This window comes from Canis aureus, chromosome 24, assembly GCF_053574225.1.
Source record: "Canis aureus isolate CA01 chromosome 24, VMU_Caureus_v.1.0, whole genome shotgun sequence".
Taxonomy (NCBI): Eukaryota; Metazoa; Chordata; class Mammalia; order Carnivora; family Canidae; genus Canis; species Canis aureus.
This window is the reverse complement of record NC_135634.1, coordinates 45910679-45937278: the sequence shown is the minus strand read 5'-3', so window position 1 is coordinate 45937278 and position 26600 is coordinate 45910679. Positions and strand designations below refer to the sequence as shown.

The 26600-nt window shown below is 49.2% G+C and overlaps 1 protein-coding gene across 4 annotated transcripts in view; it reads right to left on the bottom strand.

Annotated features, from left to right (window-relative positions):
* Positions 1 to 1551: 1551 nt before the first annotated feature.
* Positions 1552 to 26600, bottom strand: part of SAG (S-antigen visual arrestin) — a 43142-nt gene continuing 18093 nt past the window's right edge. For 2 of the 4 annotated variants that reach the window (XM_077869281.1, XM_077869282.1), the window contains 13 exons: positions 23915 to 23959; positions 22014 to 22207; positions 20325 to 20384; positions 18357 to 18433; positions 17261 to 17396; positions 16283 to 16367; positions 13539 to 13611; positions 11399 to 11536; positions 8304 to 8381; positions 7374 to 7397; positions 5871 to 5926; positions 2215 to 2230; positions 1552 to 1789 (listed from right to left, as the gene is read on the bottom strand). In XM_077869281.1, the coding sequence (XP_077725407.1) occupies positions 1690 to 1789; positions 2215 to 2230; positions 5871 to 5926; positions 7374 to 7397; positions 8304 to 8381; positions 11399 to 11536; positions 13539 to 13611; positions 16283 to 16367; positions 17261 to 17396; positions 18357 to 18433; positions 20325 to 20384; positions 22014 to 22207; positions 23915 to 23959 (1082 nt within the window). In that variant the 3' untranslated portion in view covers positions 1552 to 1689. The remainder of the gene's footprint in view (positions 1790 to 2214; positions 2231 to 5870; positions 5927 to 7373; positions 7398 to 8303; positions 8382 to 11398; positions 11537 to 13538; positions 13612 to 16282; positions 16368 to 17260; positions 17397 to 18356; positions 18434 to 20324; positions 20385 to 22013; positions 22208 to 23914; positions 23960 to 26600) is intronic. The other 2 variants (XM_077869283.1, XM_077869284.1) reach the window with 2 other exon arrangements.

Genomic DNA, 26600 nt, shown 5'->3' with positions numbered 1-26600 from the left:
CTCCGGTGGGAGCCAACCACAGCTGGCCTGTGAGCTTGGGCGGAAACAGAGGAAGGGCTCAGATCCCCAGAGCGGCAGGCAGCCCCTGATCCTTCCTGAGTATCCTGAGAGGGGGCGTGGGCTGGAGGGTGCTGTTCCTTGGAATCGGAGAAAACACGAAGGAGAAATTGTGTCTGACCCTGCAAACCCACAGGCCAAAGGCCCAGTCTTCTGCCTTTTGTATTATTATTATGATGATTTTATGATTAATCCATCTCTAGAAATGAATCCTCATCCCTGTCAATATCAGGATACCTAAAACTCAACACCTGAGTCCACACCTTGCTTTGTGTATGTGGGATCCCGTCCAAGGTTCCCAAGTGGAGCCTCCAGACTGGATCCCAGTCCTCAGGACACAAGCCAGCCTGTCCTGCTGAACAACCCCAGATGTGGGAGCCTTTGTGTGCATGGAGCCCATGCTAAGGTCCTGCCCTCTGCCACGGCTCCTGGTCCTGGGGACCTGACCCCACCCATGTGTCCCTTCCCATTCACCCTCCTACCTTCTGTGAGGGCTCTGACCTGTGCAGAACTCTGCAAACCCCTTTGATCCTACTCCCCTGAAGCATAGACCAGAGCCTGCACTTCCCTCAGCCCCTCCCTGGCCCTTGGCAGCAGCCCCCCAGAGTGGTGTGTGCCCCGAGCCAGGAAGGGGACTCAAGGACAGAGCCCTGGCACCTCCTCCATCATCCCATCTCCACATAACTCCACCTCCCTCCCAGACACAGAGCAGCCTTTCCCCTCCCCCAGCCTCCATGAAGACACTCTAACAAGCCCCCTCCTCCAGGACAAAGGGTCCCTAGGGCTGGTGCTGCCATCACTGGCCACAGGGCCTTGATCTACCTGACCAAAGCTGGGTGGGCCAGATTCTCCTGCCCAGGACCTGCACACTGAAACCTGAGCCCCAGAGACTGAGGGCGCCATTCTGTGACAAATCTGCCTGGAGGGCAGGACCCTGAGGCCCTGGGCAGCCCGGGGAGCTTCTGATTCCTGCGCACCTGGCGTGGGTACTCAGATTCTTCCTTTAATCCCGTTCCCCAAACCCCTCCAAGGCCCTCCCAGTGCATTTCCTGTTTCCCCTTAAACTAGCCAAATCTGACTCTGTTGCTTGCTCTCAAGAGAGACTTAACCAACCAACAGGGACTCAAACAGGGACTTGGACCGAACGTCAAATTAGTGATGAAGAGTGTTTTGGCCACACTTGTCCTTTGCCTTGTTTATCTCAGGAGGCTCTTGTGGGGGGAGGCATGGAGCTTGGCCAGGTCACTTGAAACACTGCTCCCCCCTGCCCCCATATGTTTCCAGGGAAGCAGTTTATCCCCAGGACTCCTGGAGAAAGTACCAGGCTCCACTGGGTGAGCACACCAAACCTGGGACGTGTTCTCGCCTCAATGAGCCAGCGCTTCCTTTCTAGATCCTTCCCTCCCCCACCTGAGACACAAAGACCCGGAGGGCTGCAGCTCCCAGGAGTCAGTGACATCACTCAGCCGCAGCAACAAGCCAGCCGGAATCAGATCACAGCTGAACAGACAAACTTTATTTCTATGAAGAAGACTCACACTTTGGTATTTAGCCTAACTAAAGGGCTAACTGTAGCGTTTGGCTCATCCTGCGTGAACTACTGTTTCCCAGCGTCCAGGTCGACCGACCTCTTCACTCATCCATGGCCTCCCGGTCTTTCTTCCCCTCCTCAGCAAAGTCTTTCAGATTTTGGCGAGCAAACTCCTCGAAAACCAAATTTTCATCCTGAAAACTAAAAGAGAACAAGGAACTTTTTGGTCATGGCACGCTCTTTGAAGCTTGCAGTGAAATCTCAAGCAAAGCAAGATCCTTGGTCTTCCTTTTGCAACAGAGGGACTGATCAGGATTCTCCTACATGATGGAGCATGGACCAAGCCGCTCTCCTCACAGCTTTCCATGTAAAGTCTCTTTAACAAACACAAGGGAGAGAAAATGAAGGAACCCACAGAGCAGACACGCATACCGGCATAACCGAGGGTGCAGGTGTGTGTACGCGGGCATGTGTGTGCACGTGCAAGCCGAAGTACTGGGAGCACAAGGAAAACGAGAGCCTGAGGCGGTGTTCAGAGCATGCGGTGTGTACAAAAAGGCCCCAAAGGGGGTTTGTGTGTGCGGAGGAAGTCACAGGACACAGGGAAGCTCGGGGCAGGGGCTCACCTTTCCTTTGCCGTAGCTGTAAGCGTGAAATAAAGAGAAAGAATTATCAGCATAAATTCTTTTTTTTTTCTTTTTAGAGAGTGAAAGAGAATCGTGAGCAGGGGGAGGGGCAGAGGGAAAGGAAGAGAGAGAGAGAGAATCTCTTTTTTTTTTTTTTTTGAGAGAGAGAATCTCAAGCTGCCTTCCTGCTGAGCACAGAGCCCAAAGTGGGGCTCCAACTCAGGACCCTGAGATCATGACCTGAGCCGAAATCAGGAGTCAGAGGCTGAACTGACTGAGCCACCCAGGCGCCCCTATCAGCATAAATTCTGCATAATAGCTGCACCTTGAAAATTTCTCCCTTATTTTGGTGACTATATAGTTGGAGGGAAAAGAAGCCTAGATACATGCATTTCACAACAACCACGTGTCACCCCTGCCCTTTGCCTTTGCCAGCTGCCAGAGCCTCTCTCCCTGCACATCTGAACCATGGCCTCTGTGTCAGAGTGTCTTGCCTTCACCTCCTTAACCAGGAGAAGCCCCACCCTCACCTCTGGGATGCTTTCTTTTTTCAAAGCTTTTCTCCCTTCGTGTCCTTTGGACTCCGTGGAGAGAGCACAGTCCTGGTGCTGTTACAACCCACCCTCCGGACCCATCTGACACCAGCACGTCGGCTTGTCCGGCTCACAAAGGGTGAGTTCTGGGACCGGATGTCTAAACAGCCCCACCCGTGGTTGGGGGTGTGCGCTGGAGCTTGGGAACCACTCCTGGGCCCCTCAGGGTCTGGTTTCTCTGCGAACACATTGATCACTTTGTGGTTGGATTATATTTTCAGATGTGTTTTGCAGTCCCTGATTAACTGCTATTCATTTGAACGGTTCTTTGCTGTTCGTGTGTTCGTTTAGTTTTCTGTCCGCCTGGTAAAGTACGGTAACCCTCAGTGGAGAGCCCGCAAGAGCTAGGTGATCAACGCCAGAGGACTTTTCGGGAGCACCACAGTGGAGCCACTGCTCTTGTCTCTCAGGCGCTGGGAGGGAAGTGTCTATGTGGGCTGCTAACCACAGGAGACGGAGGGAGGCCCCTGGGCAGGAACCGTCCTGGGCCCCCATGTGCTAGCATAATTATACTAACTGGGACCATCAGCCTGAAAGAGAATCACATCAACACCTGCCTTCCATTGTGGACGCTTTTGCAGGGATAATGAAAACTTGGTAGCATTTCCTTCGTCCCTAGTAGGTATAAATTGCTCGGTCCCTGGTCCTGGCAGAGCTTCTGAGCCACAACTTAATGCTTGTTCTGCTTTGTCTACCTGTGTAGACTCAGAACCAGCAACAAGGCATGTAAGACGTGAGCACTCCTGTGGATGGAAGTCCTGCAACTCGAAGCTCTAGAAGTCAGAATTTTGAGGCCACGGGGTAATCTGTCCTTTCTCCCTGAAATCTCACAGTACAAAAGATTATTGTTTAGTCTTGACATGGTGGTATGTTCAATGTAAGGGCCATAATGACTGGAACATGAAAATGTCATCATACCCAGAAAAGGAAGAGCCCCACTTCCCCCTCCAAGTGAAGTCGAAAAGTCTGTTCACAGCTCCAGAAAACAATCTGGCATAAACGATGGCATCCCCTCAGGTCATAGTTTTAAAATATTCTTTTAAAATGTCCTTGAAAGGGACCAGAATGCCTTTCAATCTCACATAGTTAAAAAAAAAAAAAAGTATCTGAATGGTACCAGCAGATATGAATTTAAAAAAATGTGGCCAGACTACTTTTTCCCCAAAGTACATGGACTATTTGAATCCAAAATATTTGGAAAAATACTTTGAGACAAACTATTTTCGAGACAAATCCAAAACGAATAGGGGGGATCATTCTAGTGTTTAAAGATTATTTCATAATCAAGATACAAAAAGCTATAAAGTATAAGAAAAATAAATCTTGCTTATTTATATCACCTTAAAAAAATAATAACAATCTCTATGCCCAATGTGGGGCTGAAATTCAGTCTTGAGATCAAGACACATGCTCTTCCAACTGAACCAGCCAGGTGCCCCATTTTAGCACTTTTACTAGAAATATTCTTTGTTACTATAACTATGGAGGGTTCTCATTCACACAAGTCCAATTTCCTTTCCTGTCAACAAAGCCACTTTAACGTGAACACAGTGAATTTCCCCCCAGAATTTCTGGGATTGCACTACATTACTTTGCTGCTCCATTTACTTTCTTTAAAAGAGCCATATGGCTGGGTGCCTGGGTGGCTCAGTCAGTGGAGTATATGACTCTTCATTTCAGCTCTGGTCCTGGTCTCGAGGTCATGAGATTAAGCCTCACATGGGGCTCCTCGCTCAGCACAGAGTCTGCTTGTCCACCTCCCTCTGCTCTTCCCTCTGCTCTCACTCTCTCTCCCAAATAAATAAATAAGAATCTTTAAAAACACATATTTAAGGGGTGCTTGGGTGGCTCAGTCAGTTAAGCATCTGCCTTCAGCTCAGGTCATGATCCCAGGGTCCTGGAATCAAGCCCTGCATTGGGTTCCCTGCTCAGCGAGGGGTCTGCTTCTCCCTCTCTCTCTGCTCATGCTTTCACATTCTGTCTCAATAAATAAAATCTTAAAAAAATACATATTTAAAAAAGCCATATCGAGATCTAATTCATATACCACACTACTTACTACTGACATACACAGTCCAGTGGTTTACTCTTTATTTACAGTCAAACAACCTTCCCTTCATTTACTTCGGACATCCATACAAGAGCCAATGGATTTGCAATTCAAAGGAGCCAAGGAACCCGACCTGACACTTCTTTTTTTTTTTAATTTTTTAAAAGATTTTATTTATTAATGAGACAGAGAGAGAGAGAGGCAGAGACACAGGCAGAGGGAGAAGCAGGGAGCTCGACATGGGACTCGATTTCAGGTCTCCAGGATCCTGACCACAGGATCCTGACCTGGGCTGAAGGCGGCGCTAAACCACTGAGCCACCTGGGCTGCCCACGACCTGACACTTCTTTTTTTTTTTTTTTTTTTTAATTTTTTTTTTCATTTATTTATGATAGTCACACACAGAGAGAGAGAGAGAGGCAGAGACATAGGCAGAGGGAGAAGCAGGCTCCATGCACCGGGAGCCTGACGTGGGATTCGATCCCGGGTCTCCAGGATCGTGCCCTGGGCCAAAGGCAGGCGCTAAACCGCTGCGCCACCCAGGGATCCCGACCTGACACTTCTTTCTAGTATTTTCTGTACTCTCATCACAATCATCACTGTCAAAAAATACTCATCTTCTGAATGCCTGTTAATGATTCCAAATGAAAGGCAAAAGCCTCAGCCTCTCAAATATATATTTCACTTAAATTCTCTTTAAATTTCAATCCAATTCAACACCAAGAGCTTCTGCTTCTAAGTCATCAACCCTGATAAGACTAATCAAGAAACTCCATGTTCAAGGTTGGGGATGCTCTGTCCCCAACATGCTAAATGAGTGGACAAGCCATGGCTCATGGCAAAGGAGATGATCATGCCTCTGGGGGCTGGTCCAGGGCAGCATTTGAGGATGACAAGCAATCACCTGGTGGTGTCCAGACCCAGGGCCGTGCTCAGGGACCACTAGCAATGAATAAATAAGAAATCTGCATGGAGGAAATGACTAGAGAAAGCTGAGACAATGTGCGACTGACCTGGGTCCTCGGGCTGGGGGTGCATGAGGCGGAAAGGCACCTCAGTTGCCACTTCACTGGAAAAAAAAAAAAAAAAGAATGCACATGGATGAGAACACGTTCAAGATTGTATAAAGCACACAGAGAAGGGCTGTGGCTGCAGAGACTCAACGCTGCTCAAGAGGATTCAGCGAGATTCAAAACAAAACAAACCAGAAATCAGGAAGTGGTCAAGGAGGAATTTTAAATGTATTCCCTGAAATGTGGTCCAGAAACTTCACTTTAGCATGGCGGAGGCAGCTAGGTTTGGTAGGTTCCCCTTCTCCTGGTTATTAGGTCCAGAGACATGCTATTGTGGGTCAAGGAGGGGTGAAATCCTGGAGAGAGGATAGTTTCGGAGAAAAAAAAATAAAACTTGCAAAAATGTACACGACTTTTTATATGTGAACTCTATGTTAACAGTCACATGGTCGCTTGCTAGGGAGCAGAAGAGGAATGAGCAGCACCCGCCAAATTCCAGAAGCGGAAGGGCGTCAGGGTGCCTTGCAATTTCTAGAAAAAGGAGGAAGGGAAGGAGTCGGGAAGGAGAACAGAAGGCAAATCTGGACCAAGGAAGAATGAAAAGAAGTTGTAAAAAAGCAAGGGTCTCTCCTCACTTCACCCAGGACCCACCGCCTCCTACACGGTTACAGCTTTGGTCAAACCCCAGTGCAGGTGGGGCCTGGCTTCCATGTGAGGGAAGGAGATGGTAAGAGGCAGAGTGAAGGAGTATGTGAGGTCAGGGCCTGCCTCAAACACTAATTTGGGCCTGCCGCTTTGGGCATGATTTGAGAAACGTAGCTGTTACCATTCATAGTAGCCCAAACGTCCACCAGTGGATGAATGGAGGACCCAAATGTGGTCACTCTGTGTACCATGGAGTATTCCTCAGCCATAAAAAGGAATGAAAAACTGACACATGCTATAACACAGATGAACCTGGAAAACACGACACTCAGGGGAAAAAGCTGGTTACCCAGGGACACATCCTGTGATTCCCTTTATGAAATATCCAGAATAGGCAAATCCGTAGAGATAGAAAGATTAATGGTGGCCAGGGACTAGGAAAAGGGGAGAATGGCAGAGACCACTTAATAGGTATAGGGTTTCCTTTTGGGGTGGTAAAAACACAAAGGAACCAGACAGTGGTGATCGTTATGCAACATTTTAAATGTCTCCTTGATGCCACTATATTGTACATTTTTAAATGGTTCAGAATGTGAGCTTCATGTTAGACATGGACACAAAGGCTGCTGCCTGGAGCATGCCAGTTTTCTGAGTGTGCGTGTGTGCGTGTGTCCTCCCCAGGGGAGGCTCAGCTTTGGTCTCGAAGAAACATCCCCAGCCTCACACAACATTTGCATGATGCATCCAGAAGGCAGTGGGCATCGTTTCATAACACCTCTGAGCTACTATTTTCAACCCCGGACTGGTTCCCTGTGATACCTTGGGAATCAAGCAGAGAAGGAAGGTGACAAGGCTTACCTGGAGGTGAGCTCTCCCAGAAAGCTAGGAAACAAAAGCAAACAGTGCTGGTGACTGTCCCAATGGTTACACAACTCTATTTCCCATTATTCAGAGGTGGACATGTCCCAAGCATGCTCTGCACTCACAGCTCACGGGATCTTTGCATCCCATCTCATTCAACTGGACTATTCCTCTCCATTTGTGATTTCATCTCTTTCTCAAGTGGATTAGCTAAAAGAAGAAATCACTTAGGTCTGAGCCCTGATGTTCAAGAATGAACAATAAAGGTCATTGTGGAATACCTGCTATTCACTTACCTTGACCCCTACTGTCCTAGATCCTCTCAGAGAAACTCAAAGGTAATCTACGCACTTTGGAAGACCCTACAACTACAAACACTATGGTAACACAATTTGTAAAATCTACCCGTGCTCTACTTTGTTGTCCCAACCAAAACTAGGGGAGTTCTTGATTGTGCGTGGCTCACGGAATATGTGCGTGGACTTGCTTTGATGGCTCGTCGAAGTAAAAGGCCAGAAACTTTGGCAGTGGGATTTGAAAGGAAAATGAGAATTCAAGTTTTTTTTCCCCTAGGATGCAAAAAATGAAGATCTACCGAGAATTCGTTAGGCGGCAGCCATTCTTTCCTGAAGTGAGATGTAGCAATAAACTGACTTCCCTTCTTTGTGTATCAACTTACAGTGCATGAGCAAACACACACTCACTTTTCCCAAGTAGTACTAACTTATTTTGTAGTTTGCTCTTTGACTGTTTTCCCCATGTGAAGTCATATCAAACAGAACTGATGAGATAAATAGGATCTCGCCAAAACTCTAGTTGGTCATCCATAGAATTTGTAGATCTTTCTTCTTTCTGGCTCCCAATCATTCAGGAAAGGAAGGGGAGAGGCCAAGACAGAGCCCATGGCGTTGGCTCTTGGACACTCACCCTGACACCGTGAGCTTCACCTTGATATGGTAAGACACCAGGATGCCCAGGACAGTCCGGTCTATGCCCTCCTTTATTCTGCTCAAAAAGAAAAGAAAAGCAGAAGAATTCAGAGGAGCAGCAGTGAGCAAAGACTAGATGAACACATCCCTCACCTCCAGACAAGTCTATCATAATGCGGTCATCTTCTTAAGGAACTCGTAAATTCAACCACACTGTCAAAGTCCTAGAAGTTTCCATAGTCAGGAAGGGGGATTCCTTTCCTGCATTGTAGCTTGGGATTTCCCCCCCTGCAAGTTCAGAAGGCAGAGGGTGCTTCCTGGTTCTTCTTGCTCTGCCTCCACTGATGTTCATCCACCTGCCAGATGGTGGTTCCAGAAACCAACGCCTGCCCCCCCACCCCGCCATCTTCCTTGGCTCCTTCCTCTGCCCCACCTGCCATCCCTGGCCAACCACTGAGTCCTCCATAGGCTTTTCCTGCCTATATTATCTCAGTAACTTATCTCCCACAGGCCTGGCCCCTTCCCGGAGCTCTCAGACACTGCAGCCAGAGAGCTTTCCTAGGGTCAAGCCTCAGCATGGCCTGGCAGGCAATCTATGAACTGACCTTTGCCTGCCTTTGCCATCTCATGCCCCACTATGCCCCAGCATCTCCCGTGTGCCAGGCTTGCCAAACACAAGCCTTCCCTGGAATGCCTCCCTCCTTGGTTCTCTTAAGACCTCAAGCTGAAGCTGACCTTCCTTTGTGAAGCCTTCCTGGACACCTGCCATCAGCATGCGTCTCCCTCCTTTGCGCTCTGGCCCTGCGTCCCCAGCAACCAGCATCATGTTGAAGTGAATGAACGTGGTGCATGAGGCCATCGCCTGTGCCCCCAAAGACAGTGCTAACTTTCCCCAATAGTGACTCCATTCCAGGTTCTACTGTCTGACAGGCACCATGCTGGGCATTGTAACACAGATTATTATCTCATTCGTGGTGGTCAGTTGCAAGGACATGAAGTATTTCAGGATGCCCAGTCACAGGAGTTAAGGTCTGAAAAACGTCGTGACATGCTAGCTAGAACAATGTGAATGACAACAGACCACATGGCCAAGAAAGCTGAAGGCTTAAGGAAGGCAGGCCATGACAGGTCTGAGGAGGGGCTGAGAATGCAGGGCAGGTTGCAGGCCCACAGACTCCAGCCCAGGGACCCCCCCGCCATGAGAGGCCCATTGGACCTTGCCCCCAGGGCTGTGACGCCCTCCAAAAACTCCACTGGCTCATCAGTGCCTGGAGCTCTTGTGGAGGGCAAATACCTGTATCTGGAATCATGGAATGTAGACAGTCCATCAAGAGAGATTGCCACCAAAGGGGACAAAGAGGGGGTTGCAAGTCTGAGACCCCACCCCGTTGCTGGACTGTCTGTCTGACTTAACAGCTGAAGGAAAGGAGGTGCTTCATCCCATGCCTGAGTATGCCCTGCAAGCTTTCTCCTCTGCCATCTTCCTTGAATGCGAGAGTCTCTCTGTAGTCCCCACTCACTCTCTCTCAATCTCTCTCTCTCTCTCTCTCTCTCTCACACACACACACACACACACACACACACACACACACACACACACACAGATTGGTTAATCCAGGTTCTGCTGTGATGGTCACTTTCTAGAACCCTGGAAGGCAGCCCTGAAGCTGGGGGTAAATGAGGGACTCAGGTAATGAGGAGCGGACTTTGCTCTGTCATTAACTGATCAGGTGACCTTAGTCAAGCCTCTCCTGGCTGAACTTCAATTCCCTTATTCATAAAATGAGTATAAATTCACCTTCCTCACAAAAGGCTTACATGTTTGCAAAATAGTCCACAGATCGTACAACGTTTTTACAAACATACTGTTGATGTCGTGATTGCCATGAACCTGGTCTGGTGTCCCTCAATCACTCTCCAGACCTCCACCAAAGTGCCTTAGAATCGAACATATAAACTTGGCAAATTATCCTCAAAAAATCCTTGGACTCCCATGATTCTGCCTTCTGCCAAATGTTTGGGACCCCCACTATTGTATCTGAGAAGACGTGCTACTGAGCTATGGGGTCATGGAGGTCAAATAGGAGAGCCTCTTCCAGATGGCATCACCTTGGAGGAGGCTACCGGACCACTGAGGGAGCTGCCCAGCATCACACAGGGGATGGCTGGCAGTGGGCTTTGGGCCTGGGGTATGGCTCTCCCCCAAACGCTCAGCACTCACCAACAGACATGCTCTGGAATGGAAGCCTCAAAGGATGGCGAGAAGTGGCAGTGGATAGTTGACCTTGACGCCTCACTCTAGTTTGTGCTGAATCTGCTGGCTAAATTCAGCGAGCGGTTCTTTGAGTTGGGGCCAGCAGATCAGGGCTTAGCTTCATTGATATTTAATTGACACCAGCAGCTATCAGAACCTCCTGTTCTTTACCTTTGCTGGTGGGAATGAATAAATGGTATTTCCATTATTCATGCAGCTACCTGCATTACTTGGTTTATTTTTTTATTCTTATTTTTTAAGTAGGCTCCATGCCTAACCATGGGGCTCGAACCCCTGACCCTGAGATCAAGAGCTGTGTGATCTACTGACTGGGCCAGCTAGGTGCCCCTGCATTACTCAGTTTTTATGCTTAGGGTACCTATACTTGCTAATGATATTTTTAGAAGGTCATGGCTGACATTGCTGGAGTGCTCACTGTGTACCAAACACCACATTTTACATGGATTGTCATTGCCCATAATCCTTATAACCCTCTTCATGGGAAAAAGCAGCACCCCCACTGTACAGACAGGAAAACTGAGGTTCTCAAACAGCCCAAGTAATTTGCCCAGAGTAGCCCACCTGTAAGCAGTGGAGCAGGGGTTTGGCATGAGGCTGCCCCCAGAGCCCATTCCTGTAACCACCATGTCACATCAGGGGTGGGAGTGTGGGGCCTCCTTGGATCACTGAATCAGCACTCTGTGCCTGGAGTGACAGCCATCATGCTACATGGGAGCCTGTGAGCCTGGGGGGCAGGGGGTGAGACGAGAAGGGGAGCAGACCAGCACCTCCTCTGCACTGAGTCTTGGGTGCCCATCTCCTGAGTTACAAGGACTCACATGGTGCTCGAAGCAAGGTTCGTGTCCTCATGCTTAATCTTCCCATCCAGGGCGATGCCCCTTCTTTCACGGTTGTTGGCCAGCAAGGGCACCAGCGTCAGCGTCGTGGTCAGAGTGCTGTTCGGTGGCACTTTTTCTCTGTAGGAAGAGGAACAGGCTATTTCGCTAACGATTCTTATGGCCATAAAGCCACCATCAGTCCCACGAGACCCTATCTGCCATCAAGCATTTTCCAGGGGGAAGATAGTTTAGGTTATCTGTGCACTTGCCTTACAAGAAACATTAGTGACATCTCAAAACAGGCTGGCGGCAACATTAAGACATTCCCTCAAGTCCCTGCTCCTCTGAGTCACTGAATTTCTAGAGTATTCTGTGGGGTTAACTGAGACTGACTAGCATAAAGGTCAGTCTCCTCCTGAGACTTCAGGACCATATGGTGGGCTGCAGGCCATGTGGCCAGTGCCTGCAATAAGCCTAGGCTGGAAGTCGCCTGTCACCCAGAGCTGTTGCAATCAGGAGGATGGGCATGTGCCCAAGGGAGTGGGCTGTTGAGGAGGGTGTGGTGGGGCCCTCTGTGAGCCAGGAGGACTGGACTGGTTTGGTTCAAGCACATGTGCTCTGTCTCTCCTAGCTCTTCCCTGTCACTGGATCACTGGGTCACTGGTCAGGTGGTGGGTGTCTCAGCCTCTGACAGACACAGGGAATCCATGCCAAACCATGGGTCTGCAGATCGGGGATAGAGCTGGGGACACAACAGTGAGGGTTTCTCCAGGACTAGAGCATCCCTGGCTCATGGAATGGCATCTGAGGCTGTAGAGGTGGCTCTGCCATTCACTGGTGTGCTCGTACCACACCTGTGCCCAGAAGCATCCATGCAGCCAGCCGACAGCCCATGTCACCCCTCCTGACACATCCTCCTTCCTGGTGCCCAGCCAGGAGAAGGCAGGGAGTGGCCCTGAAAACACCACCCAGGAGTCAGCCCCAGGGTTCAAGGACAATGACTCAGGCTCTGCAGCCTTCTGAGTGGCTTCTGGTCTGAGACCTGTGAGCACGATCTAGCTCAGTTTTCAGGCTCCCTTGCGGGGACCCTACAACAGTCGCCAGTTTCCTGGGAATCATTTGGTCCAAAATGCACTGAATTGCTGAAAAGAAGGCCAGATAATGGGCTTTAAGAGGGAAAAACTCAGCCAGGGAGCAATTTTCTCCTTTCATCATTGAGCCTATGCCAAAAAGCGAGCCAAGGAGACCCCGGGACACGAGGACGTGTGAGGATGCACCTGCAGGGGAGAACAGACCCAGGCCAGCACCAAGGGAGCAGCCAGTGAGCTGCGGCTCTTTCCTGCCTCCCTCCCCTCTGGACCTATATTTAAACTTGGGTCCAGCTCTGCATTGAGTAAGTTTATTCCAAATTTGTCTTTTAAGGTTTACGTCATGTTCTCCTGCTGAATCAGTTTGTCTTTCATCACCAGTCCCCTTCCTGTTGCTCTGGTAATATTTTTTGTATACAACAGTGCTGCGACACATCCGTGAGACAAAGAGAAAAGGACCTGCCCAAGTGACCCTCTCTGGAGGAGGCGTCACCCCAGTAACCTGTGTGTGAATGAATAGCGTGGAGCAAGACTCAGCAGGTGTCTGGCTCCAGCACGAAGACACCATCACAGGATACTCATCTGCTTTTGATTCTAATGAAGGGAGAGAAATGATTCATGATGCCAGGCTCAGAATTGACATATCATTGGAATCTGGCTGTCGTTGGTACCACATTTGCAAATTGAGTTGCAGATCAAAAGACCGAGAACACTCGCCTGGGATGACAGATCATTTGCTTGTCTGCTCTGGGGGCAGAAATAGTATCAAATTCCTACCGACTTATTCCAAGGAGCAACAGAAAGTTCCAGCTGTTCCCACTGTGCCATTTCAATCTTTGTTTCTCTCCTTTCCATCATTCCCTGTGAGTGAGAGCTCTCAGAACTCTTGTGAGTGAGAACACAACTGAGATGCTAACTTTCTTTGCAGCCCTTGAAGTGAGAAAAGGGGAAGGAAGCCAAGCATCCTACTTCCCCCTTCAGGGTGAACGAAAGGGGAACTTGACAAGGAAGCCTGAGTCACCCAGGAAATACAAACCCAACCAGCTACTCACTGTGTTTCCTCCTGGGCCACCGGCTTGGTATAATAATCACTCGAGTAGAGAACCACGTTGGCCACTTGTTCCACTGCAGAGGGAAGACAGGGGTGAGTGATCCAATGTGGGGTCCTCCACGCATGTGCATGGTGCCTGCCAGGGACATGGTTGGTCTTCCCTGTCTAATGGCTGTTGGAGTGTACTTCTCAGGCTTGGCTTTAAGGCTAGGGTTTCTGAGTCCTGTCCTCAGGCCACTCCTGTTCACCAATAACCTGCTCTGGGCAGCTCACACCTATGAGCCAGCCTCCCTAAAACTGCACCACCTAGGAGACTCCTCTCTGCTGAGTCCACCCCATACCTACCCTTGCATATCCTTCCAAGTGTACTTGAACTCACCATTTGTGCTTTCTCCAAACCTGCCCCCTTATACCACTATATTATTTTATGAGCACCTCCTTCCAATTATCCAAGCAAGAAACCACCTGCTGGCAGCATAGACCTGACTTGTGCATGTGGATAGGAAGGTGGACTCCCATGGGACACCTGGGTGGCTCAGTGGTTGAGTGTCCACCTTCTGTCGAGGGCATGATCCTGGAGTTCTGGGATCGAGCCTCACATCGGGCTCCCTGCATGGAGTCGGCTTCTCTCTCTGCCTGTGTTTCTCCTTCTCTCTCTCTCTGTCTCTTATGAATGAATGAATGAATGAATGAATGAATGAATGAATGAATGAATGAAACTTAAAAAAAAAAAAGGTGGACTCCCTGGGCTCAAATACCAGCTTAGCTGCCAGCCGTGGGGTGAATCGCACAGCTCTTCTATGCCTCAATTTCCCCATCAGCAAAATGAATGACAATTCAGCTAACTTAATGGTTGTTGTGATGATCAAAAAACTAATTTTTTAAAAGATTTTATTTATTTATTCATGAGAGACATACACAGAGAGAGGCAGACAGACAGGCAGAGGGAGAAGCAGGCTCCATGCAGGGAGCCCGATGTGGGACTCATCTCGGGTCTCCAGGATCACACCCTGAGCCAAGGGCAGCCGCCCAACCACTGAGCCACCCAGGCGTCCCAAAAGACTAATTTTTAATCTCTCTTAAAATCAAATTTGAAGGTTAAAAGAAACAACTTATGTGAAGCACTCAGCACAGTGCTCAGCCTATAAAAAGCTACTAACATCTTGCTTCTGAAAGTTTGACAAATTCTTTCACATTTTAATGGCTTTGATGTGAGAACTCATAAAACTTTGAGAAATAATTTAAAAATCAAAGTATCAAATGATACTTCCTCAATCCTGTTACTTTGTGGAACACTGTATTGGATACTACATTTAACATGCTAAATAATACCAGGTCCTACAAAGATCGAAAGCAGATGAACTACACCAACATAAAACAAAGCTATAAGCATTCATATCAGCATCAGGAAAACCCTCTAATAATTCTTAGGTATGCATGCATCAAAACTCCTGAACCTTATCTTTTTTTTAATTTTTTTAATTAATTTTTATTTTTTTATTTTATTTATTTATGATAGTCACAGAGAGAGAGAGAGAGAGGCAGAGACACAGGCAGAGGGAGAAGCAGGCTCCACGCACCGGGAGCCTGATGTGGGACTCGATCCCGGGTCTCCAGGATCGCGCCCTGGGCCAAAGGCAGGTGCCAAACCACTGCGCCACCCAGGGATCCCTCCTGAACCTTATTTATGATGCACACACACAAGGAAGAGGAAAGTGGTGTGTGAAACAAGTGACCAACCATCTTGATTTGCCTGGAACTAGCCCATTTTAGCACTGAAAATCCTGGTCAAGGGTCACCTGGCTGGCTCAGTCAGAAGAGCATGCAACTCTTGATCTCAGGGATCATGAGTTCAAGTTCCACGTTGGACGTAGAGATTACTTAAAACAAACAAACAAAAACTTAAAAAGAAAAAAAAAAAAAAAAGGAAAAAGAAAATCCTAGTCCAGCCAGGATAGTTGGTCACCATCACAAACTATGAGTCTGACTTTGTCTTAGTCATTGAGTGAGTTAGTGGTGAACGTAGAGGTCACCCTCCCTGGTTGTGTCTTTTTCATGTAGCCCCTATAAGACCATGACATCTGACCATCCCCTGTACCTCGATGCCCTCTGAGCCGAAGAAATGGAAATATGTGTAGAACAGCAGGCAGGACATGCGTTGAGTGTAGTATCAGGCAAGGCTTGGCCATCACACCGTACTAACGCAACAGCACCAGAGACAGGAGGGCTTAATCATTTATAAAAGCACTCTAATCCCTGGAGCTTCACAAAAATCCAGGAAGGTAGACCAGGAACCAGTGCTGTGGATGTCAACTGGGATTCACACAGCATGAGCCCACAATTAGGCCCACTGTGCTCATTCTAGCGCTTTTCCCACTACACTGTGCTGCCTCTGTCAACAAAAATTAATTCTGGTCTAAGAATGAAAACTCCTCATTTGGCTCCCCCCGGGATCTGGCAAGGGGCTCCTCCAGGAAGGCACGGCATGGAATAATGGAGGATCGCCTGTCAGAGATGTCGTTTCAAGACAACAGACAGCTCCCCTAAGCTGGCCAGGAGGTTGCATGAGGTGACACTTGAAACACTTTCCTCCTGTAAGTTCCTGCTCTCCATGACAACACAGATAAACAGGCAGTTCCAAAGACCCAGGAGAGCCTTATATGCCCAGAGGAGAGACCCTGGGGAAATACAACCAGACTGAGAAATTCTAGAAGACTCTGCCTTCCTCTTTTGAGAAGTTCCTACCTAATGCTTTAATCTTCTTCACAGTCTTCTCTGTGTTATTGGTCACAGTCACAGTCACAGTAATGGGCTCCCCATGGAAATAGATCTGAAAAAGTTAGCAGGGAAGTCAGAAAAGAGGAACAGAGTGTGGTGGTATCTTTAATCTCATGGCTTTCTAGGTTTACCCCCACCCTCCAAGTGTGGCTGAATTCCCACACCTCAAAGGAAGATAAAGCGATAGCAACAGGCTTCCTTTAGCGAGGGGTCCGGAACATGGTCCACCTCGTCTGTGGCATGCCGAGGAGGACAGCGGTGACCAGCGCAGAGGGGAGCAAGAGTGCTCCCACCTGGAACACCCAGTCCTGACGGTCATGACAGAGGTAGCCATGGGGGTCCTGGGTGGAACCACAAGGCCGTGTGGGGCAGAGTGAGTGCAGTGAGGGGGAATGAGTGGGGAGCTCTGCCCCAGGAGGGCATGTGACCTAGGCCCAGGCGGGCATGTGTGCACACACAGGCATGCATACACACACGGTCGGTATGTTGAGACTTTGCCAACACGTGTGCACAACTCTCGGTGACCAAGACAGCCTCGGCCAGTGGTTCTTCATATGAAGAAATGACATATGAAGAAATGACATCCACGGGTGACTCAGCCACCCCTTCACCATTACATTGAAACTGACATTTTCTAGGGAAGTAAACAATTCGCAAGACCACACCCATCAGTACATGAGACCCAAGGGGCCGGGTGAGGGGGGGGGGAACCGCCTGTGTCAGAGGTACGAGGAAACCACCACACTCCTCCCTAGTTGCTCAGGACTGGCAGTGCAGTGACCTAGTCTGAGGGTCATCTTTACTCAGTCCAAGTTATGAGAAAAGCCAATTGTTCACAAGCGTTGGTGCTTTAACTATGCCCAGACACAACATGGCTTGCAGCACCCACAGCAGATTGCCCCGGGCCTGCTCACAATAGGGGCACAGCACCAGCCAGCGGCTCACCTCTTTGCTGAGGGAGACAGCCAGGTGCAAGGGCTTGTCGGACATGAAGAACTGCCAGGCGGCCTCAGCTCGGGGCTGGGGACCCATCTTCGATGGCGCATGCTGTACTTTCCGGATCAGTAAACGCACGGAGCTCCTGCAGATGAAAAGTGCAGACAGTTCTGGGGTTACCGCCAGGCCTCCTCGGGGGGCTTCTAGATCTCTCTCCCCGTACTCACGCTGTGATGCTTCAGGAATGCTCCCAAGGGATAATGGGTGAGCCAGAAGAGGAAGGACCCCATGTTGGGGTGGGAGAGGGCCCCAAGGACCTGTTTTCTGGTCCCTTCTCTGAGGTTTCACCAGCTGGGTGGCATGGGGCTGGTGGGCCTGCTCCGGGTCACTCTCGGCTTCAGCTCTCAGGGCACAGCCCGGGGTGGGGGTAAGGGGCTGAGTGCCCTACGTGACATGCCTCCAGGCTCTCCGTCACTGTGACTTACTACAACAGCAAGCCTCCACGGGTGTGTGCGTGTTGAGTGTGAGGAAAAAGTGTGGAGGGCACGATCGAGGGCCTTGTTCAGGTACAAGAAGACAACTGAACAGCGGGGCCTGGGAAGGCAGAAGAGCCAGGAGTCACTGCCTGCTGGGGAGAGAGCCTCTGTCCAGGGTGATGAAACATGCTGGGTGTAGACAGTGTGGGGTGCAGAGAGTGGCTATGCTGTAACTACGGCTGTGCAACACAGTGCATGTACTAATGCCTCCGAAGTTCACACTCAGAAATGGTTAAAATGGTAAACCTCATGTTGTGTGTATTTTATCACAGCAGAGGAGTTACCGAAGAAGAAGCAAACTGGAGAGGGAGAGAATCCGGGGGCTGCTAGAGGCTTACGTGAACCTTGAGCTTGCTAGCTCCTCTGCCATTTTGCCTCCCCCAAATGGTGAGCCACTGCCCCTGCCCGTGTGTAGACATCCTTCGGTCCTGGCTGCCTGGGCGGGGCAGGCCCCATCCCCCTGGCCTCGCAGGCCACAGAGCGGGAGTGAGGGGCAGCCTCCCACCCCAGCTCCTGACCCCCCACCCCCACCCCGGGGGCCACCCCTTTTCCTGCAGCTATACTCTTACTTTTTGGGCACTTTGTCCTCTTCATCCTCTGTGCTGTCTCTGGCGAATGCCTTGACCTCAAAGTCGACCCCACAGCACTGCAGTGGAGCAAGAGAAGAGACAAGGCTTCAGTCAGCACCTCCCTTCCCGGGAGCTGGAATGGGGTCACACCTCCCATGTTACGTGGCACCTTGTCTTTTTGTCTTAGCCCTGTCCTTTTTAGGGCCACCCCATTAAGGCTAGGTTTGCTGAGTGAGGAAAGAATGACATCCAGACGAGGAGTGCACTGTGGCCCCAAGCTCCCAGGGAGATCATGTATGGTGTCTAGCTCTGCCTCCATTTAGTTGTCCCTCTAGATGTGACCCCATCTGTATGTATCTCTGACGTTGCACTGCTTACAGCAGGGGATAGACGCAGGTGCTCACAGGGCTAGCAGGGGGTCCACGACCGAAAACACTGGCTGCCAGCGCCGGGCCCTGGGGTGGCGAGGCTGGAATGGGGTCCCCTGCACTGGCGGCAATTCCAACTTTTTCAAAGAAGCTGGAAGTGGGGGGTACCTGGGTGGCTCAGTTGGTTAAGTGTCTCCCTTCAGCTCAGATCATGATCTCAGGGTCCTGGGATCAAAAATAACACTGTTCCTTCTGCCTAAGGGCTTCATGCTTCTCTGTCTCCCTCTATTTTGTATTTGACAAACTCCTTTGTGTCCTCTCTGCCCCAGCTCCAGGGTCTACTCAGCTTGTAAGGGTCTGAGGCCCCTGGGCTTTTGGCCAGTCCCCTCCTAGGCCCCTGAGGGCCCAGTTCAGGCCCCCTTTCCTGCAGCTACTCCTCTCTTGGGACAGAGGAAAGAGAGCACCCGGGCTGGCCCAACATCCCCCACTCTGATTCAGTGGCCTTGTCCTCCTCCGTCTCGGCCACCCTCAGCTCACCTGCATTTTCCTGGACCAGGCCACCAACCACAGGAAGGAGCCAGGTTTATCATGCGGCCCCATAAGCAGACACACGTGTGTGCAACAGCTCTCATGAAGCAACACTGAGTCTTGCTATGGGAGACACATTCTGAGATTTCCCATCTTATTCTATTTCATTCTATGCCATGTTTCTCCGATGCCACTCCTGATCCACCACACTGACTTCACAAACCACCAACGGGGCAAGACCCCCACACTGAAAGTCACTGCCCAGACTGTGGCTTCTGGCCTACACCCCTTGGTACTTCTGAGGCAGCCCCGCCACTCTCTGCCCTCCCCTTTTGGGGGCCTGTGATCAATCCTGGGTCCTGGCACCTTTACCCTCTCCCCCTGTTCCTCACCGCCCTTCTTCATGGCTTAGAGTCCCCTGCCCACCATGGCCACTCCTCCTTGTGCACACTCAGCCCCTTTGCTTTTCCCCGCCTTGGGAGCTCATGCTTGGCCCACCCAACCCTTCTCAGTGCAGTGGTCAGGATGCCCCTGGGAAGCCTAGGTCAGCACCTATCGTTCAGAGCCCTGTAGGCTCCCATCTCACTGAAAGTCTACACGGCCTGCACCTCCCCATGCCTCTGACCCACTCTTGCCATTTCCCTCTGCTCCTCCAGCCCCGGCACACCATGTGCCATGTCCCCTCTGCCTGGGGGGCTCTCCCTTGGGATAGTGGCTCCTCCTTTACCCTCCTGGGGAGGCCTTCTTTAAACCTCCTGAACAACCACCCCACCAGACTCTCCCTTTGCCTCTTGCTAGCCTCGTGTTCTCCAGAGTGCCTGCCATCCTTGGATGGGCCCCGTAGACACTTGTTATTTGGTTTTTGCCTGATTTCTGTGGGACACACCAAGGGTAGGCCTACTACTCTGTCCATGGGCTCCGTGCTGGCTAACAGCTGCTGAAGACAAGTGACGGGTTCATTATAATGCCTCTCTACTTTTGTGCACATTTGAAATTTTCCCCAGAGAAAAGGCTATTTTGAAAAGTCATTTGAAGGCATGAATTAGTCCCTGGCCTTTCTTTTTGCACTAACCTTCCCCATGTCTTGCGGAGCTGGCTGCAGCATCACCGAGCAGGGTAAGTAATCAGGGAACTGTGGGAAGAAACAAGTCATTTCTTTCAAAGGCACTATTCCACATGCAATATGCACTCAGTGTGTAAAACTTGGAAAAGGAAGATGAGAAGAGAGCGAGCAAGCAAAACAAAATGAAACAACAAAAAAACCCACCACATTCACCCATGTTGCCAACATCTAGAATAACATTATGAACATGGACTTCCAAGTGTCCTAGGGGCTCCCTCACACGTGAATATGTACGTAGATGTATGTGTTTTACAGAAATGAGACTCAACGATGCATGTGTCCTGTCGTCTGCTTGGCTCACATTACCGCCCCAACCCTACTCAGAATGCATCAGGACCATTTTTCTACACCATGAGTTCTCCATCACTGTTCTTTGGCCTTCGTTAACCCCGCATTTAATTTAGCCAGTGCCCTGTGTTGGCTGACCCTTCATTAAATGGTACTTTGCTTTTTTTGCCATGATCAACAATGCTGCGATCGACCTTCTTCATCCACCTTAGCGCAGTTTTATCCAAACAAGTCCACAGGCTATGCTTCTGGAAAGGGAACTGTAGATCAAAACCACATTCTTAAGGTTTTTGATATGTCCTGGCATGTTAGCTCTAAAAGGGTTATATCACTTCAAACTCCCAATGCCAGGTCATGAGAACATGCAGGACCACGAAATGGTTTTTTTGTGTGTGTGATTAAAAAAAAAAAAAGTTTACAATTTTTTTAATCACTAAAAAAAATGTTATAAAGTATGCATCACAAAAACTGACATTTTCAGCATACAATTTAGTGACCTGAAGGATGTTCACGTAGTTCTGCAATGATCCCCACCACGCATCCCACACTGAAGCTCTGTCCCCAGTCAACACTGACTCTCCGACCACTGCTCTATACTCTGTGTCTACAAGCCTGGTGGCTCCGGGTCCCCACATAAGTGGAATCACACACTGTCCTTTTGTGTCTGCTCCTGTGACTCAGTCTAGTGTTCTCCTCATTCGTGTTGCGGAGTAGATGGCAAAATTTCCTTCTCTTAAGGCTGAACCATGTAACTTTGGAGAAATATATCATCTTAAGACACATAGCCACACTGGTAACAAGGATTGGTAGCAGCATTCCCCAACCTGAGTTCGTGCCGCCCAAGTCTTTGGGAGGCACAGACGCTGGCACCGTGGGTGGCCAGGATCCCCCCAGCAGGAGAGGGCCTCTGGAGAGATGCAGCCGTTTATGACCCACGGCCCTGCCGGCCCTGCCGTCGAGGCTACAGACAACTTCTGACTGCGGCACGATCTCCTGTCCTGCAGGGAGCTCTTTCATGGGCCGAGCTCGTCCGGGCCAACCGAGGGGCACTTCTTTCTTTTTATAGATGAGCGAGTGAAGGAATAACATGCCCGTATAATTAGGTGGTCGGATGAAGGGAAATATTTAAACCGTAGGTTGAAGTGGTGCCTTCAAAGGCTGAGAGGCTATTTTCAAGGACTTAAAAAAAGACAATCACAGCCCGTGCAATGTAGAATTTCCTCCAAGGATGCAATTTGAAGGCCCACAAATGTGAAGTCATTGCTCTGTCCCCTCTCCTTCGCTCCTGGTCACACTGCAAGGTGCTGAGGGTGAAGGAACCAGGGCAGGGACATGGGGGGAGTCACCCACCGTGAGCAGGAAGGGGTACGTGTTGCCCCCCAGCTTCTTCATCAGGCTCTCCTGCAGCTTCGTGGGGGCGCCTGCAGCCTCTACGGGTGGGAACACCTGGACCTGAGAGAAGTATAGGTCCCTGCGGAAGCTCAGGCCAATCACGTCGATGTCTTCCTGGCCGTAGCGGAAGGCGCAGGTCAGAGAGACATACACTGGAGGGGTGACAAGAAGGGGGCAGGTTTGTCCCATTGGCATGGCACCCCCGTCTGGCCAAGTGAACATGGGGTAAGCGCTGACACTGCCCCCCCCTGCCCCGCCCCCCATCCAACCATCAACGTCCAAAGGGGATGGGGTTTGAGAACCATAGCACCAAAAAAAAAAAAAAAGAGAACCACAGCACCGAGGCAGCCCACACCCTTCTGGAGATCCAGCACCTTCCCCAGGGCTTGTGTTAATTACTCTAAATGGGTTTGTGAGTCAGGGGACAGGGGACAAGAAGATAGTCACATGAACCACATATTTTGCCCACAGATTCTCCTGTGTCCTCCATCCTACCACCCCCTTCTCTCCACCCACCTGCTCGGGGAACTCAGGAGGCTTTTAACAGAGAATGAAGGTGATAAGCAGAGGGACACAGCGCTGGGGAGCATGATGGACCTGCACCAGACAGGGGTCTGCCAGAGGAGCTGGACAGGGGCTCACGGACCAGGAGGGGAGATGAAACCAAACCCCAGAAACGCTTCCTTCACATTGCTCAGAAACTTATCAGGCATTCTCTGAAACTCTGAAAACTCAATTTGATTAAACAGAAACAATCTATGCCTCTAGTGGACCAAAAGGATTGCATGAAACTATACGTTTTGAGGGCAGACAATTTACAACAGTCTTTTATGGGGTAAATAAAAGCACATAAAGTGCATTATCCTTGAACAGAAAGCATCTCAGAAGTCATCTAAGATGTCCTTAGAAGTCATTGGTGGTGGATCTTGTCTGTGTCTTCACCACAAAGCTCAGAAGAGCCACTGACCAATTGCCTGTCCCTCACCCAATGTTTGTTAAGAGGACGGTGCCCAGAGATGACCTGGCCTTATGCCTCCCTTGCTGGCCAGTGCTTTCCCTCAGAGCAGGTGCCCTCCTCCAGCCAAGGGCATAGGCTTTCAGGGCTCAAACCAGGTGCCTCCAAGTGCCACAGAGAAGCGGGACACCCCGGAGAAGATCAGAGACAACAGAAGAGGTGGTTTTCAGCCCCATTTCTGCCATGCCCCCCTCAGTGCTGAGGCCCACATCTGATGTGCTCCCAAGGACACATCCAGGGGTGAAAAAAACTCCTTGTTGTTGCCAGTAGCAACCACTCCGAAAGGCATACTTGGAATGGAACTGAGTCAGTGACATCTTCATAAGGATAGCTCGGGTCTGCCCTAATGTAGTTTACACGACTGTTATTAGCACCAAATTACTCGCCAGATATCACAGCTGCCAGAGATCTTCAAGGATGCTCTGATGCTGTGGTTCAGAACCACCACGGTCAGGATTTAAAAAAAAAAAAAAAAAAGTGAGACTTCCAGCATGCTTGATTGCCCCGTTTTGGGATAAATACACCAAGGAGCCTTCCTGAGTTCTGCCGCTGGTGTGGAACTACATGACACAGGGCAAGCGCACACCTGATAGAGCCCACAGACATGCGCTCCACCCTGGACAAGTAAGTAGCTCCCTTGGGTCTTTACCTTCATCTGAGAAACGGGGACAATGAGCTCTGATGTGAACAGGACAATGTCCCAAAGATTATACGAGGGAATGTGGGGGACAGGGCCTGGTAGGGGTGGGTGTGCAAGACAGCACCAGCTGTTTCCTAGAAACTTCTTTCCTAGCACTAAGACCAGACCAGACCAGGTCCTGGGAAGACAAGAAGCCTGTCTTACCTTTCTTTCCCTTCACAAGCTCGGGATCCACCAACACGATACCATCTAAACCAAAATGGAGAGAGCAATGAGGTGGGGAAGACGAAAGAGACCACAGGCCTTCTTCATATATTTATCTGCAGTTTTTTGTTTTGTTTTTAAGGAGGTTCCACGTTCAGCATGCCTGAAGCAGGACTTGAACTCATGACCCTGAGATCAGGACCTAAGCTGAGATCAAGAGTCAGATGCTTAACCAACTGAGCCACCCCAGCGCCCCTCCCTGTAGTTTATAATTACACAAGTAATCCATGTTCATTATAGGAAAATTAGAAAGGGAAGTTAAGCAAAGAGAAGACAAAGTCACTCAAATACCCACCACTCAGAGATACCCAGTGTCAAGACACCGGCACAGAATTTTTTTTCTAGATGCGTATATATTTATATGGATGTTTTTACTAAAAAAATGAGATCCCACAATACATATTGTTCAGTTAATGGCTTTTCTCACACAACTATATATTCCAAGTGTCTATTTTTATACACACACACTCCCCCCCACACACACACATAATATGTACTCAATATTTTTTTTTTTTAATTTATGATAGTCACACAGAGAGAGAGAGAGAGAGGCAGAGACACAGGCAGAGGGAGAAGCAGGCTCCATGCACTGGGAGCCCGATGTGGGATTTGATCCCGGGTCTCCAGGATCGCGCCCTGGGCCAAAGGCAGGCGCCAAACCGCTGCGCCACCCAGGGATCCCTGTACTCATCATTTTAATGGCCACACACGGCATCTTTGAATGGATGTACCATGAATTATTTAATCAACTCCCTTTAGTCAGGACATTTAAGTTATTTCCAATTTCCCCCTTATCATGAATATTGTGATGAACATCCTTACAGATACATCTTTGTGTTCCTCAAATGTAGAACAGGATTTGTTTTTTGTTTTTTTTTTAAAGATTTTATTTATTTACTCATGAGAGACACAGAAAGAGGGGCACAGACACAGGCAGAGGGAGAAGCAGGCTCCATGTAGGGAGCCCGACACCGGACTCGTTCCCGGGTCTCCAGGATCACGCCCTGGGGGCGCTAAACCACTGAGCCACCCGGGCTGCCCAGGATTTGGGTTTTGATGACATTTGAGGACATACTGCCAAATGACCTTCCAGAAACTGTTCTGCTGAGGGACATTCTCATCATCAAGTGCCTAGAAATGCCACTTTTTTTTTTTTTTTACGCTCTCTCTTTTTTAAAATAGCTATCTTAGTTGAAATAATTATAGATTCACAGGAAGTTGCAAAGATAGTACAGAGAAGTCCCTGTGTGTCTTTCATTCAGTTTCTTACAGTGGTTACATCTTAGATAACTGTAGTACAGTATCCAAACCAGGAGGCGGACATGGTACAGTGTGTGTACAGTTCTAAGCCACTTTATCTCCTGTGGAGCTTGACGGTTTCCTCACTGAAGAGTCATCTCTCAAGTCATCCCCTCCCCACAGCTCCATCCTTAGCTCCCTGAGCAGCTACTGGTCAGTTTACCATTTCTATAATTTTATCAACCTTAGACTGTTGTATAAGTGAAATCATACAGTAAATGGCCTTTTGAAATCGGCTCTTTCCACTCAGCATCATGCCCTTGAGAGACACATGCCATTGTGTGTATCAGTGACGTGTTCTTTTTTATTGCTGAGTAGAATTTCATGGGATGGATGTGCCACACAGTATATTTAAACTGATCCACTGGGGCAGCCTGGATGGCTCAGCGGTTTAGCACCGCCTTCAGTCCAGGGCGTGATCCTGGAGACTCGGAATCAAGTCCCACTCGGGCTCCCTGCGTGGAGCCTGCTTCTCCCTCTACCTCTGTCTCTGCCTCTCCCTCCCTCTCTCTGTGTCTCTCATGAATAAATAAATAAATAAATAAATAAAAATCTTTTTTTTTTAAATTTTTTTTAAATTTTTTTTTATTTATTTATTTGTGATAGTCACAGAGAGAGAGAGAGAGAATGAGGCAGAGACACAGGCAGAGGGAGAAGCAGGCTCCATGCACCGGGAGCCCGACGTGGGATTTGATCCCGGGTCTCCAGGATCACGCCCTGGGCCAAAGGCAGGCGCCAAACCGCTGCGCCACCCAGGGATCCCAAATAAATAAAAATCTTAAAAATAAATAAATAAACTGATCCACCTATTGAGAGACATTTGGGTTCTCTCTAATGTGGAGCTGTCACAAATAAAGCTGCCATAAACAATCACGTACCCATTTTTGAAAGAAACTATTTTCCAGAGTAGGTGTTCCATTTTACATTCCCACCAGCAATGTATGAGTGATCCAGTTTCTCAACACCCTCACCACCTTTTGGTATTGTCATCATTTTTAATTTTAGCCATTCTGGCAGGTGTATAATGATATTTCAATCCATTGTGGTTTAATCTGCATTTCCCTAATGGCTAATGATACCATTTTTCCATGGCTTTCTTTGACATCCATATATTTTCTTTGAATTGCTTTTATTTTTGTTTTTATTTTTTAGATTTTATTTATTTATCCATGAGAGACACACAGAGATAGGCAGAGACACAGGCAGAGGAGAAGCAGGCTCCCTATAGGGAGTCTGATGAAGGACTTGATACCAGGACCCCAGGATCACGCCCTAAGCCAAAGGCAGACACTAAACTACTGAGCCCCCCAGGCGCCCCTAATGAACT